The sequence below is a fragment of the Halichondria panicea genome, chromosome 7, assembly GCF_963675165.1.
Source record: "Halichondria panicea chromosome 7, odHalPani1.1, whole genome shotgun sequence".
Lineage (NCBI taxonomy): Eukaryota > Metazoa > Porifera > Demospongiae > Suberitida > Halichondriidae > Halichondria > Halichondria panicea.
This window is the reverse complement of record NC_087383.1, coordinates 1,601,723-1,614,704: the sequence shown is the minus strand read 5'-3', so window position 1 is coordinate 1,614,704 and position 12,982 is coordinate 1,601,723. Positions and strand designations below refer to the sequence as shown.

At 42.9% G+C, this 12,982-nt stretch overlaps 6 protein-coding genes across 6 annotated transcripts; 4 read left to right on the top strand and 2 right to left on the bottom strand.

The window, feature by feature from the left end:
- Positions 1 to 10: 10 nt before the first annotated feature.
- LOC135338179 (myogenesis-regulating glycosidase-like) lies at positions 11 to 2,371 on the top strand. Its single transcript, XM_064534232.1, has one exon. The coding sequence runs from the start codon at positions 68 to 70 to the stop codon at positions 2,318 to 2,320; it is 2,253 nt and encodes a 750-aa protein (XP_064390302.1). The 5' UTR covers positions 11 to 67; the 3' UTR covers positions 2,321 to 2,371.
- A 73-nt stretch (positions 2,372 to 2,444) lies between these two features.
- LOC135338183 (protein downstream neighbor of Son-like) lies at positions 2,445 to 4,475 on the top strand. The gene is made up of 7 exons (XM_064534238.1): positions 2,445 to 2,605; positions 2,656 to 2,718; positions 2,778 to 2,954; positions 3,060 to 3,208; positions 3,376 to 3,684; positions 3,761 to 3,959; positions 4,193 to 4,475. Exons 1-7 carry the CDS (start codon positions 2,546 to 2,548, stop codon positions 4,391 to 4,393), a joined length of 1,158 nt encoding a protein of 385 aa, XP_064390308.1. The 5' UTR covers positions 2,445 to 2,545; the 3' UTR covers positions 4,394 to 4,475.
- Positions 4,476 to 4,665: 190 nt separating this feature from the next.
- LOC135338189 (small ribosomal subunit protein eS17-like) lies at positions 4,666 to 5,690 on the bottom strand. Its single transcript, XM_064534244.1, has 5 exons — positions 5,597 to 5,690; positions 5,350 to 5,501; positions 5,132 to 5,237; positions 5,010 to 5,075; positions 4,666 to 4,883 (listed from the first exon to the last, which is right to left on the bottom strand). The coding sequence occupies exons 1-5, from the start codon at positions 5,597 to 5,599 to the stop codon at positions 4,755 to 4,757; spliced, it is 456 nt and encodes a 151-aa protein (XP_064390314.1). The 5' UTR covers positions 5,600 to 5,690; the 3' UTR covers positions 4,666 to 4,754.
- Positions 5,639 to 7,644, top strand: LOC135338181 (DDB1- and CUL4-associated factor 12-like). The gene is made up of 8 exons (XM_064534237.1): positions 5,639 to 6,014; positions 6,082 to 6,132; positions 6,230 to 6,391; positions 6,446 to 6,503; positions 6,555 to 6,727; positions 6,793 to 6,864; positions 6,933 to 7,253; positions 7,481 to 7,644. Exons 1-8 carry the CDS (start codon positions 5,772 to 5,774, stop codon positions 7,637 to 7,639), a joined length of 1,239 nt encoding a protein of 412 aa, XP_064390307.1. The 5' UTR covers positions 5,639 to 5,771; the 3' UTR covers positions 7,640 to 7,644.
- Positions 7,645 to 7,872: 228 nt separating this feature from the next.
- Positions 7,873 to 9,190, top strand: LOC135339057 (LRP chaperone MESD-like). Its single transcript, XM_064535177.1, has 3 exons — positions 7,873 to 8,115; positions 8,224 to 8,399; positions 8,881 to 9,190. The coding sequence occupies exons 1-3, from the start codon at positions 7,929 to 7,931 to the stop codon at positions 9,058 to 9,060; spliced, it is 543 nt and encodes a 180-aa protein (XP_064391247.1). The 5' UTR covers positions 7,873 to 7,928; the 3' UTR covers positions 9,061 to 9,190.
- LOC135339027 (RNA polymerase II elongation factor ELL-like) lies at positions 9,142 to 12,935 on the bottom strand. The gene is made up of 11 exons (XM_064535136.1): positions 12,742 to 12,935; positions 12,643 to 12,681; positions 12,402 to 12,536; positions 12,196 to 12,337; positions 11,729 to 12,007; positions 11,476 to 11,531; positions 10,972 to 11,081; positions 10,815 to 10,890; positions 10,441 to 10,751; positions 9,909 to 10,092; positions 9,142 to 9,451 (listed from the first exon to the last, which is right to left on the bottom strand). The coding sequence occupies exons 1-11, from the start codon at positions 12,883 to 12,885 to the stop codon at positions 9,305 to 9,307; spliced, it is 1,623 nt and encodes a 540-aa protein (XP_064391206.1). The 5' UTR covers positions 12,886 to 12,935; the 3' UTR covers positions 9,142 to 9,304.
- Between the last annotated feature and the right edge of the window lie 47 nt (positions 12,936 to 12,982).

The window sequence follows — 12,982 nt, the reverse complement described above, 5'->3', positions numbered from 1 at the left end:
ATTCCATTCTTCTTAGAATACCAATCTTAACCTAAAAACAATACATAGATCTGTGTGTATATACTGTATGGCTGGTCTAGCTGTTAGATTTAGAAAAAAGCAGTCAATGTCGGTGATAGAAGAGGATCAGATCCAGCTAGTTGGTGAAAACAATATCTCTGATGATGATCTCCCTTCAAGCAACTCTTCTCTGCATGATGAAGTCCATCACGTACCTGTCTCTGTAGATCTACCCACTCGTGTCAAGAAGTTTAGGACGAAACTTTCAACTAATTTTACTCCAACACGAAAGCTTTGGTGGGTGACTGCGACCATTCTCGCTATAGCGTCTTTCTTACTAGTGTTAATCCCCTCAGTATTGAAGCCATCCGAACATCAAGAGTGTGTCGACTTTGAGAACGTACGTGGATATACCAACTACGAGGAATTTCCGTTTCTTTTCGAGGAATCTACGAATGGAAAATTTGTATTGTGTCGTCGTGGTGAGCCAGTTCTGGAGGGGATACTAGGAACGAACCACACACCGTTACAGGAAGTCAAAGTTGATGTGTACAGGCACTCTTCGAACACTGTTCTCAATATATCTCGACTCAATTCGAACTGTCTCCGTGTGGAATGGACTGGGCTGTCGTCTCGAGAAGCCCCTATAGAAGATTGCTACAGCCTGGGTTTGGGAGAAAACGGAGAAGAAAAAGTTCACTGGTACGGCATGTATACAACCAAGAACCAAACGTGGCCAATCAATGGCGCTGAAATACCGCTCACACCATTTCTACCAACTGACTATCTCGGAAGCTCAAAAGTGTTTGGACCTATCTTACATCCGCTGTGGTTAAGCTCTAAAGGATCTGGGATTCATATCGACGATGGAGTACAGTTGTATTATCGAATAAACTCTACTAACTTCTGTTTTCTGGCTGAACCTTACGAACTTGAATGTGTCCCTAAAGCCTCCGACAGAATCTATCTAAATTATACCGTATGCAACTTTGACAATATTACCCTCACTGCTAAATACTTTTTGAACGAATCTGGTGTCATACCCCATCCAAAATCGAAACCTGACGAAGAACTGTTTAAGAAACCCATCTGGTCGACATGGGTGGAAGGCAAGACAAATATAAACGACGATTTTCTTAGAAATTTCTATCAAAATATTTCTTCAAATAATTTTGAAATTAGTCAACTTGAAATAGATGATGGCTACTCAGAACATTATGGTGATCTGGCTTTTAACACAAAGTTCACTGCTTCAACACTGAAAGATTTGAGTGACAGTGTACCTCTGACTGCTTGGGTACATCCGTTTATCAATCACGAGGCCAATGATTTTTTGTATGGATTGATTAATGACCATTTTTTACCCGGATTCTTCATAGATGAGAGTAACAGTGTGTCCCTTGTCAAGTGGTGGCAAGGTTATGGTGCTGTGATCAACTTCCTACGTTCTAACACTTCTCAATGGCATGCTCAACGATTAAACAATTTTGTAGCCAGTAACCACCTCACCTCTCTTAAGTTTGATGCTGGAGAATTCACCTATCTGCCTAACTGTGTGTACATTCATGGACTCGACAACGATCCAGCTATGTTCGCTAAAGCCTATGTGAACTTTGTTGCAAATCAATCGTACTCTGGTCGTGCTGAAGTGCGAGTTGGATACTACACCCAAGAGTTCTCTGTTCTAACTCGACTGTTGGATAGAAACTCTATTTGGGGGACAAATAATGGACTGAAATCTGTTCTAAATGCTGTGCTGTCACTGGGGCTTGCTGGATACAGTTACATTCTTCCTGATATGATTGGAGGCAATGGTGTAGTTGCTACAGATCTCAATAATTCCGATCCGCCAGAAATTGAGTTGTTTATTCGATGGCTTCAACTGAACACTTTTCTACCCTTTGGGCAATTTTCACTAGGACCTTGGCGATACAATAACGAGAAATTGATGAATCATGTTCGGACGATGATGAATTTGCACCTTACATTGAGCGAGAAGTACTTCATACCTCTATCTGACGATGTAATTAGTGGGGGCATCCCCATTATACGTCCCCTGTGGTGGTTGAGCGGAGCTGAATCCAAAGACTCTCCTATTTGGACTATTGATGACCAATTTCTGATTGGAGATCAAGTTATGGTAGCACCCGTCCTAGAAGGAGGAGTTCTAACAAGAGATGTGTACTTCCCAAAGGGGACGAGTTGGACACCAGCAGATGCTACAAGAGATAACTGTAAAGGACATGTATGTGGTAATGGTAATACTGTAGAGTTTTCTGTTGACCTCTGGGAGGTCCTGTACTTTAATATTGCTGCTTAATTAATATTAATTTATTGCTGCTTAATTAACATAATTTGTTTGTTTTTGTTGTTTGGCAGAAGCTCAGAGAGTGGGAAATGATCGACCATGAAAATGTGAATGGCACTTTAATGGCGGGAAAACACTAATGACCTTTGACCTTTTTAATAAAGCTGCAAAACCGTTTGTGGATGTCGATGTTTGTTGAGGGTCCTAGTACCAGGAGCTGCTAGTACCTATATAAAAATGGAAGCTGAAGGTGAACAGAAAGCAGTACGTCGTCTTGTGAAAGTCAGAAAACGAAAGGTAAGAATTATCTCATCAAAATGCATCAGCAAACTGACTCCACAGTACAGATATTACCTGGCCACTCTATTAATGTTACTCGTGGGATCAACAAAGAAAATTCAGTACTTAAAGTAAGTTTATGCTTTACAATATTACTGTAAGCCTGTACTACTGTGCATCCATTGTACAGAGGGCAAAAACAGAGCCTGAGCCGATACCTCTGTGTGCTGAGCCTACGTTGGACTGGGGGCTCAAGACCAAGGTTCGGTTGGTATCTCCACACTCGTTTGACTGGGCCAAGGTGAAGCGAGTGAGACAAGAGAGTCAGGGACTGGCTGCATTCATACAGGGACACACGGACACTCTTGTGAGGACATTAAACCTGTGATTTTTTGACAATAACTATGAAACGTGTTGACATAAACATATCAATGGTATACCGTATTGCTATAATACAATTTGTCTATTACAGGAGCCAGTGTGTGAGCTGCGGTCCCTCCTCCATTACTGGGAGCACCCCTCTATTCCGTCCCTCTCTCTGTTTGCAGAGGACAGACACCGACTGGCCATTAGTGGACCTCTCAAGGACAATGCATTCACCGACTCTCTCAAGGAAGATTGGTGAGTGATGCTGCTTGATTTTTCACTTTCTGAGTTAGTATTGCATGCTAGCATGTGAATTCTAAAAGCAATAATTATTTGGGTGCTGTACAGTACATTTTGATACCTAGAATTAGCAGAATGTGTAGTTTCATTGCCTGTTTTTATCCCACGTTCCTTTCTTTCAGGTCCACTAGTTTTCGCTCGTTGTTCCAACTCTTCCGTTTGGGCACATGCTCTCATTTCTACCTCTGTACCTCCAGCCTAACCATCCTCTTTGTGACCTCTGACCCCGGCTCGCCTCAGGCTGTGATCTCTCCAACAACTAGCGGATTCAGACGGGCACTAAACAGAGAGGGGGTGGAGTTTTCTATCCCATTGGACACGAGTCAACCTGTTCCCGAGGGGCCACACGAGAATGAGAGTGATGATGAGTGCTCTAGCTGGATTGATAGTGTCATTGGGGCAGAAAGAAGAGCTGTCACAAAGACCACCATGTACGTACCCTACTTATACATTGTATGAGCATACTGCACAATAGTGTATCGTATTTTTAACTCTTTCTCTCTATAGTAAATCCAGTCATCAGGGTCAGTCCATAGACAGCCGTCCCGAGTCCACAGTTCTTGTACCCACCACCTCACTTCAGTCTCTGTTCAACTACCTGCTCAATTGCAAGACTCTCATCAGCCCCACTGGCTCCCTGGCAGGAGTACCCCCCACCCTCATAGCTCCCGTGGCATTTCAGGGAGCAACACTTAGAACACTTAAGGTATACATGTATGCACTAGTTCAGTACTAACTACCTCTTAAGTCTAGTTTACCATGCACATGTTAGGAAAATTTGTATGTTGAAAAATATCCACACCACCACCTAGAAAATTCTGGGCAAATCCCTGGTACTACAGTAAAAGAAGTGTGTTTTATAAAAATGTTGGTCTTTGAGTATGCCCCAAACTTGAATTTAGAGCAACAGTCATATGCTTTCGGTTCCCTTTCATTCAGGCCTCTATTGGGAGCCTGTCTGAGCAGGGTGGGCATGGCCTGATCAAGAAGCACTACATGGACATTGTGGGCCCACTCCTCCCCCACACACTGAGGCAACTGAGAGCACTGCTGGACAGAGCTCAACTCGAACTCGTAGTACACAGTGTAGAGTCAAACTATACCTCAGCATTTACTAGGGCACTGCAGGGCACTTTATAATAGTTATATTCTGTGACATTTATTTTTACGTCAAGTAATTTTTATTACAGGTTAATTGTGTCTAATAATTGTAAGTACTTCACCCGACCCTGTCATGCATGGGTAGAGTGCATAACATAAACTACAATACAATCAAGTTAACTATAATTATAGGCAATCGTAAATTTCAGTGGAAAAAAGTTAACAGATAATGTATCAGCTATGTAGTGCAATCCATCCTGTACGAACCATGAAACAATGGAACGCTTTGAATCATAACAATTGAGTACAAGTCAGCAAAAATTAACTGGCATCAACATCTATTCTCATTGCACATTAAACCAGTACAAAACACAACACATGTTTAGATCATAAAGTGTCTCTAACGCCTGTTGTATCCGCCTCCACCAGCTCTATTATTAGTAAAGGCACCTCCTCCTCTGTTGTTAAAGCCAGCTCCTCCTCCTTGCACTGGAGCAAGCACTTGGAGGTTTTGGATGTTGCCAAACTCCTGCAGACAGAAACAGAACATTATTTGACAGATCAGAAAATAAAAAGACCTACTCATTAGTAATCGTGTTTTGATACATGTAGATATACTAAAATCAGTATAGTTCTCGGTACAGCTCTTGCTTACCAGTGATTTGAGCATTTCCTTAGTCTCTGGGTCTATCTCGATGATGTCTTTCTCAAGATCAGACACCTAGTGGTGGAAAAACAGTAAGGGTAAAAGAATAAAATTTTAATGGGTGATCTTACATCAGGGACATAGTTGTCTCTTCGCTCTCTCTCTTCTTCTTGTAGTCTGATGGATATTCCACGAACTGGACCCTTCTGAATACGCTTCATCAAGTGAGTTACAAACCTGAATATGCATAAAAAAGCAGTACATAAATACAGTGTACGTGCGCACGGCAGTAGAGTACAGCACAGTACCACAGGACAGACTTCGACAGGAAGTAATTTGAGAGATTTACCCAGCAATCTTGTTTCGTAGCCGTTTGGTTGGAATGATAGCTATCTCTTCACACACACGCTTGTTGGTATGAAAGTCCAATGTAAGCTTGGGGTAGTACTTCTCAATAATGACCCTGGAGGCCTTCTTCACGGTCTTGGTCCTCACACGACCCTAAAAGAGGAGACAACAAGGACATTAAAGTTACTACTAATATGAATTAATTACAAAGACGGTGGATCACAGCAGATACATAAGAACACCCTTACCATGCTGCCCTTGACTCTTCAAACAAACGTGGAAAGAAAGAACTCACGTGCGCACACTTCAGCTACAGGATCTCCATGGAGAGGGGCGTGGTGGACCTTCAAATTGGAGGACGCCTTGATCGATGGTGGAGAATGGACTGCAAGCTGCTGTGATCGTGAATAGTCATCTAAATCCATGATGTCGCTCTTATCAAGCTACATGCATCACCAAAATACTTCACACAGCTGGGATGCTGCAGCCAGAGCTGAGAATAGAGTGATTGGGCAGCTAGCTGAAGCAGACATGGACAATTTTGTTGCACAGAGATTACCTCCTCTGCTCAGAGAAAAACAGCTCAGATGGAATGAATCTGACAAAATATTTGCTTCACAGTGGCTTTCAGAAGACCATGTGGTAGTGGGTACAAAATGCAACAAGGTGAGTCGAAAAGGGGGTGGAGCTGCTAGCTAGCTGTAATTATGTTCCTACCATCCAACCTTTGCAGTTGTATCTGGTAGACACTCAGAGCACAGAAGCTACTATATCTTCAGTGGAGGTATGCAACATAGCAATATCCAAGGGCTTTGTAAATGTACTTTCAGTGATAATTATGTTCCGTATCCACCCACCACACTGACAACACACTCCCTCAGGTACCGACCCTCTCCAATACACCGTTGGAACGCAGTCAATCCTCGGGTATCCACAGTGTGTCAATGAGTCCTAATGGGAGATACCTAGCTACCAGTGGAAAACATCCCAATGACCTGGCCATCTACCAATTACCTCAACTAGCACCCTTACAACTAGGACAGGTAAAAACGGCTTTGATATAATTATATGTAGTTTACTGTTATCGTATTCTTTAGGCTCATACAGATTGGATATTTGACATACAATGGATTTCTGATTCGTTAGTTATCACTGGTAAGTTTTCAAGCTCCTTCCTTATCACAAAACTCCTGCCAACCCCTCCAGGTTCAAGGGATGCTACCATGGTACTTTGGGCAATAAAAGAAAAGGATTCCACTCACTGCCTAGCTGAGCAGACGACATTGTTTGATCCACTCTTCCACTTTTCTAATGTTCGCTCCCTACCCTCGGACTGTGGAGAGAGAGTAAGGAGCCTTGCCTTCCACAAAAACTCTCTGGTAAGTTCGCTCAAGATTTATTCAGAGCAATAAATGTAAAACTGTCTGGTCTTGTGTTGATGCAGGAACTTGGATCTCTCCAAACGAATCCATGTGGTGCTTCAGTGCACTTTTGGGATGTCTACACATTTCAACAGGTAATTTTGAGAAATACCTCTGCCTCGATCCCTCACACACCCACACACCCACACTTACACCACCACAGGTCAACAACTACCAGATGCCTTTTTGTGCTGAGAATGTGTGTTTGGAAGTGGACGATTATGGCACTGGACTTTATGCTGTTGGATCACGATCACATGTCACTCTGATAGACAGTCGAGTGGCTTCCTCACAGCCCCCTACGGCATTTCGATCACCTGATAAAGACTGTGGCGTAAGATCACTTAATTTCAACTCTGGACTGTTAAGTATGGGTACTGGAGCTGGACATGTATATTTTTACGACTTGAGAGCTAAATCGTATCTTCTTGAGGATGAGTTGACCTATAAGAAGTGTTTTCTTCAATCCACACCAGGATGGCTTGTAAGTAGCTGCATGTACAAATCAATGTATGTCATACTAAGGATTGATCGTGTTTACTACCGTACACCATACTGACCTATCTGGAGTTACTTACTGCTCTAGCTCTGATTTGTTACCAACTTCCTGAGATGCTTTTTTATTAAAGGAGTAATTCAGCTATTATACCTCTCCAGTATTTTGTACATAATGATGCGCTCATGGAATCAATGCTTTCCCCCTTCTTGCAGCGTAAAGACCAGACATATCGTGATTTCTTCAGTGGCCTACCTCGGCCCCCCAATGCATTGTATACTCATAGTTATAGTCCAATGAGAACTAAGATATTCACTGCTGGTGGACCATTACCCTTAGGTCTCTATGGTAACTATGCAGCTGTGTGGATTTAGTCGTTGTTTCATCATTCCATTCCATATCACTTACTCATGTTTTTATCACTATCCGTTTTGTACTGTATTATCATTGATCTCATACATTAATTTAAATTAAATTTGTGTGAATGGGTGAGGGCTTCTGTAGCTAGCTACAGCATTTAGTAAGTTTAGGAAGTTAGCAAGTCTCAAGTGCGCATGTGCAAATTAACAGTAGATCATCACTGACCTTTGATCTTTGACCTACAAGTTGTAGTACAATGAACTTCTGACTCTAATAATCGCCCACTATACTAAAAAGCCAACCATGAAGAGATTGTTCCTTTTAGCCCTTTTTCTTCTTTGTGCATCTTCTGTGAGGTCCAAAAAGAGTGTGCTGGAGTACAATGAGGCTGATGTGGAGAGGATCTACCGTCAGTGGGATGAGAACGATGATGACGATGATGACGATGATGACGATGATGATATGCTCAGACCACCTCAACCCCCTCAAGGTAGCTTTTAATAATCCTGATTACAGTGTCTGAAAATTAGCTCGTGTATAATAATTATTATAATTATTATAATAATTTTGCATGTGTTATTAATTTTGTTTCCTTCAGGTATCAACCTGGACGCCCTGAGGGAAGGAAAGATCAACCCTCAGGAGATGATGAAAATGAGCAAGAAAGGGAAGCCCATTATGCTATTCATCGGGGTCAGAGGTGTGCCAGATCGGGAGCGGACGGAACAAGTCAGCAGTTTGTGGGCACAGAGCTTGCAGAATGCACACCTTCAGGTAATTGGTGTTAGGTCGTCTCATTGCAGTGTTGTCTCCTTATACTATAGTTCCTTTATACTACAGTTTTTGACTGCCCGTAACTTTAGTTTATACCTTATAACGGGTAATTTTCGGGGGACAAAATATTCGTGGTTGAGCAGCATTTAGTCATTTCGTGGATAATATTTTCGTGGTTGCTGCTTGCACTGCAGGTAAAGATAAGGCAAGGTCGCTTCATTCGTGGGCAAAATATTCGTGGTCAGACCTCCAACCCTCTATACGATAGTACATGTTAACAAAAGATATAGGTTATAATTATATAAAGTACAGTCTATAGTTCTTAGGGAGTGGTGTATTTTTATGCTATTTAGCCCAAATCTGCCACATTTTTTTTACGAGCCATACATGTAAGTCTGTTACTTTTAGTACAAGTAGCTGTTACTAGTGCAAGAGTTATAACTTCAGTAATGTTCATGCCCTGGCCATGTACCCCTACCAGGTCCAGCGTTATGTGGTGTCTGATGATCGTGTGTTACTCATGGTGACGGACGGGAGTTTGGCCTGGGATGTCAAAGATTACATCATCACTCAGACTGACTGCACTACTGTCACTTTTGAGCAGCAGTCTTTCAACTGTGCAGGGTGGACCGAACCAGCAGAAAAGAAAACCGAACTATGACACACTGACACTAGTGTTTACTATTATACCAATCAAAGACACAATCATTCTTCGACATAATTACCCTTTTTTGGAAATACCTCACGTTTGACATTCTTATAAAGATGTGTACAAATTTTTGATATATAGACTCAATAATTCTGACATAAATAACATGCATGTGAATTATTAAAGACATTCTGTCCAATTAATAAGATGATTGATTGCTTTCTTTGATCACGGGGGGCTTCCTCATGCAGAGAATTTATTGCTTCGTCCGATCATAGTCTACGACTTGTTTCTTGATATAGTCCAGTTTATGGTGTAACTCTTGGAAGCGACGTCTGTTCTCCTGATACACCTTATTCTGTTGCACCTCTGAGTACTTGGCTCTGATCCGCTTACGAATCGACTGCAGATAGAGGTTACTGTCAGTAACTACCACAATGTACATGGACGTACACACAGTGTTTACTCTTACTACACGTGTACAGGTGAAACCTAGCTGTGTATCGATTGTGTACTGTAATAAGCAACAAACTAACAAAGGTTGAAATCATGGAGACTTCGAGGCCGGCTGTACAATTACAGTATTTACAGTATAGAGGGTGACTTCACTGCAAAAAACAACCTAATACATTCTTTTCACTCCTGTACATAGCTACTAGTGACAGTACTACGCATGCTTGCAAAATACAGGGGTGAAAAAATTCCCTGTGGTAGGACAGCCTACTCTAGGGTCAGATGTCTGGGGGGGGGGGGGAGGGGGAAGACATACCACCTTAGGACAGGCTGTCCAAGGGGATTACTTATAAGGCAAAAAGAGAGGGCTTTATCGATCACTAGTTAAAGCAAGCAAACATCCTCACTTTGGCCTCTTCACAACGCTTGGGCAGCTGCTTGAGTTTGTCACTGAGCTCGGAACAGAGCTTCTGATGTGGAGTGGAGACACTATCCATGCTGTCCTTGAGTTGAATGTACTCAGTGTAGTCGCTGTTGAACACCTCTTTGTAAAAGGTCCTTTGCTCATCTGTTTGAATAGGAGGAAACTCCCTGGAGGGGGGAGCGGACATAACGATGAGTCAATCTACGGCTCTCTATTGTTAGTAGTAGAGGAGGTTGGACAAGCGTCATCAATGATCATGCGAATTCATTAAACCTTTAGGAACCAGCTGAGTCAGCATTATGCTACGTGCTCACATACATGTAGCAATGCGAATCGTAACTAATTTAGCTGTAGATTTCTAATACAGTACACGAGCTATGAGTGGTCAGAAGGAAACATGTGTCACATGACATGACACGTATCCAACGAACTCTAACCTCCTCCGTGTTAGGGAAAGACAAACTTACATGCACACTGCAAGTGAATTGTACAACTACATAATGTATTGAACGTACATTTTGAAATCAGGGATGTCATTGGTCGTTGATGTGGGGTTAGAAGTCACTGTAGAAGGATCTGAAGTCATAGTCGAGGGGTCAGAGTTCAGTTTGGCGCCCTCATCCGGCTTATGCTTCTTTTTCTTTTTCTTTTCTTTTGGTTTCTTTTTTGGAGGCTCTGGTGTCTTGAAGGATGGTTGAGGTGGGTCAAGAGGCTTGGTAGCGTCTTTGCTAATTGTTAGTGGGTGTGGTTTATGGGCGGGCGTTGTAGGATACTCCAGTTTAGGTTTCTTTGGGGCTATGTCTGGTTCTGGCTCGAGAAGTCCTCGCTGTGTGTGTGTTGTGTGAGGGGGGGCAATGAGAGGGTGTGTGTGGTGTGATGGCTGGCACACCTTTATAGAGGGTATGGTTGAAGCACTTGAAACAGACTGGCTACTACTGGGGACTGATGATGGCTTTCCATACCTCCTACAGCCACAAAATAACGAATAAATAAAGTCATATACATGTGCATAATATACATGTAATGGTACTGCCATAGCAACTTGCCTGCGAACGAGATGTCTCTCTGCGTCATTATACTGGGGCCAGTCCTCAATCTGTATGTCACCATAGAACTCTGGTCTCAGTTTGTGGTTGCCACTGGATACCTCGGACACCTGTACATACAAATGAACAGACCATACAGAAACCCAACAATGACAGCTAGACAGACAATTCAAATTCTTCACAGAAACGAGAGACCCTAACATTTCCAACTATAATCACATACTCAAGTTGGGCTAATGTTGCCGTATGTATTTCTCAGTTGCAAACCAAACAGCAACCACAATAAAACCACAACAGACCTGTAGACCTTTGAACTAGGTAAACATACGATTACACAAGCTTGTGGTACAAATTGTATTGCTCAAATTTTTGCGCTGCGCACAGCTAAAAGCTCACACTATGCGCTTGTTTATTCGTTCGTCCCTGGGGCGTCCCAAAATTAATATCCAAACGAAGCCACTTACGGACAAGGGACAAAGGAGGTTAGGGTTAGGCTATGCATACCTCACTGAGGACAGCATCCAGCATTGCTGACACATCGGTATCCATCTTCTTAGACTCTGCATAAAAATAATAGGTTAGTATAGATACACGCTGACAGGGTTAGGAATAAGTAAACTGACTCCAAGAATTAAGCATGCTTCAGTAAAGGAATGGTCTCATGTTAACACAATAGCCACAATAACAGGAAAATTATTCAGGAATTTGAAGACAACAACAATTCTACAGAGATCAACTGCAGACACTCTGTAATCACCTTTATTGATTTTGAGAAGTACCTCATCCCTCTTCTGTGGTTTTATAGCTAGGAAATGAATCACCCTCTCTTTGAGTGAGAGAGACACACGCACAGGGGCTGTTAACTTTGTGTGAGAGCTCATCCGTCCACCCCCAGCCCCTCCCACTGATGACTTGCCAACTGACGAGGTGCTCTTGGGAGGAGCGTGTTTGACAGGTTTTCTAAACGTTGGAGAGGGGGTGGTCCTATCCATGGGTGGAGGGGCCTTTAGTGTTGACTTGGGCTTCTTCGCACGACCTACACAGAGGTGGTGGAGAATGACCCACAAGTTAGAGTGATCCACGTTATTGTTATGCAACAAATTACCAGCCCACATGCATTTTGTGGTCACCATAGTTATCATAAAGGTCAACAGCATTTTCAACTTGAAGAGGAAAAGAATCACTACTGTTAGCTACCCAGGTAACAGGATGCTGTGGTGTCACCTTTGGTCGGTAGTTTGATCTCTTGTGTCATAGTTTCCTTCCTCTTCTGCTCCACCTGTTTCATTCGATCCTTTGTGGACTGGAAGATCTGGTCGTTACCTTGCACCGTGAGCCGATGATCAATGGTTCCAGTGCAACTAAGCTGTGTGAGGGGTGTAAGAGGTGTGTGGATGGTGTGAGGGTGTGTGGATAGTGTGAGGACGTACCTTGTGTAGATATGAGCCATTGGCTGCCTGGTGTACACACTCCAACATGTTCTGGCCCTCGTAGCGACTCTGAAGACTGGACGTCTTGAACTGAAACTTGCAGGGTTTGCCATCATCCGCTGGGATCACCATTGTCTGAGTAATCACAGTATAAAAGAGAATGAGAGGTCAGATTACACATGTACAACTCGTATATCAACACACACACACACACACACACACCACACAAATAGATACTTACCCCTCCAGCAACAGAGAATCGAAGCGAAAAAAAGGCACCCTGTACAAAGATCACAGCAAAACTGACCACATGACAATTCACACACACACTCACACTCACCTTTCTGCTATGCACCAAGGCATCTATAGATTTGGTGCACTGATCTGTGAGCTTCATATGAATGAGACATTTTCCAGAGGACTGGCTGTTCTCTAAAGGGTGAGCCACACCGGTCTTCAGGTCAGAGAGATTCAGAGTAGCCATGCCATCACCATCGTTCCACTGGCGTTTTGAGGAAGCCCCTTCTAATCTATCAACAGGTCCGGAAGGTTAGGGAAATTCATTGACGCAGTAGGTGTAG

Coding starts and splice junctions, on each gene's coding strand:
- LOC135338179 (XM_064534232.1), top strand. CDS start 68: ATGGCTGGTCTAGCTGTTAGATTTAGAAAAAAGCAGTCAATGTCGGTG.
- LOC135338183 (XM_064534238.1), top strand. CDS start 2,546: ATGGAAGCTGAAGGTGAACAGAAAGCAGTACGTCGTCTTGTGAAAGTC. Junction 3,685..3,760: donor GCTGTCACAAAGACCACCAT/GTACGTACCCTA, acceptor TTCTCTCTATAG/TAAATCCAGTCATCAGGGTC. Junction 3,960..4,192: donor CAACACTTAGAACACTTAAG/GTATACATGTAT, acceptor CCTTTCATTCAG/GCCTCTATTGGGAGCCTGTC.
- LOC135338189 (XM_064534244.1), bottom strand. Junction 5,238..5,349: donor CTACGAAACAAGATTGCTGG/GTAAATCTCTCA, acceptor ATGCATATTCAG/GTTTGTAACTCACTTGATGA. Junction 5,076..5,131: donor GAGACAACTATGTCCCTGAT/GTAAGATCACCC, acceptor TTCCACCACTAG/GTGTCTGATCTTGAGAAAGA.
- LOC135338181 (XM_064534237.1), top strand. CDS start 5,772: ATGATGTCGCTCTTATCAAGCTACATGCATCACCAAAATACTTCACAC. Junction 6,392..6,445: donor CACCCTTACAACTAGGACAG/GTAAAAACGGCT, acceptor CGTATTCTTTAG/GCTCATACAGATTGGATATT. Junction 6,728..6,792: donor CCTTCCACAAAAACTCTCTG/GTAAGTTCGCTC, acceptor GTGTTGATGCAG/GAACTTGGATCTCTCCAAAC.
- LOC135339057 (XM_064535177.1), top strand. CDS start 7,929: ATGAAGAGATTGTTCCTTTTAGCCCTTTTTCTTCTTTGTGCATCTTCT. Junction 8,116..8,223: donor ACCACCTCAACCCCCTCAAG/GTAGCTTTTAAT, acceptor TGTTTCCTTCAG/GTATCAACCTGGACGCCCTG. Junction 8,400..8,880: donor TGCAGAATGCACACCTTCAG/GTAATTGGTGTT, acceptor TACCCCTACCAG/GTCCAGCGTTATGTGGTGTC.
- LOC135339027 (XM_064535136.1), bottom strand. CDS start 12,885: ATGGCTACTCTGAATCTCTCTGACCTGAAGACCGGTGTGGCTCACCCT. Junction 10,891..10,971: donor GAGAGACATCTCGTTCGCAG/GCAAGTTGCTAT, acceptor TTGTGGCTGTAG/GAGGTATGGAAAGCCATCAT. Junction 10,093..10,440: donor GACATCCCTGATTTCAAAAT/GTACGTTCAATA, acceptor TCCCCCCTCCAG/GGAGTTTCCTCCTATTCAAA.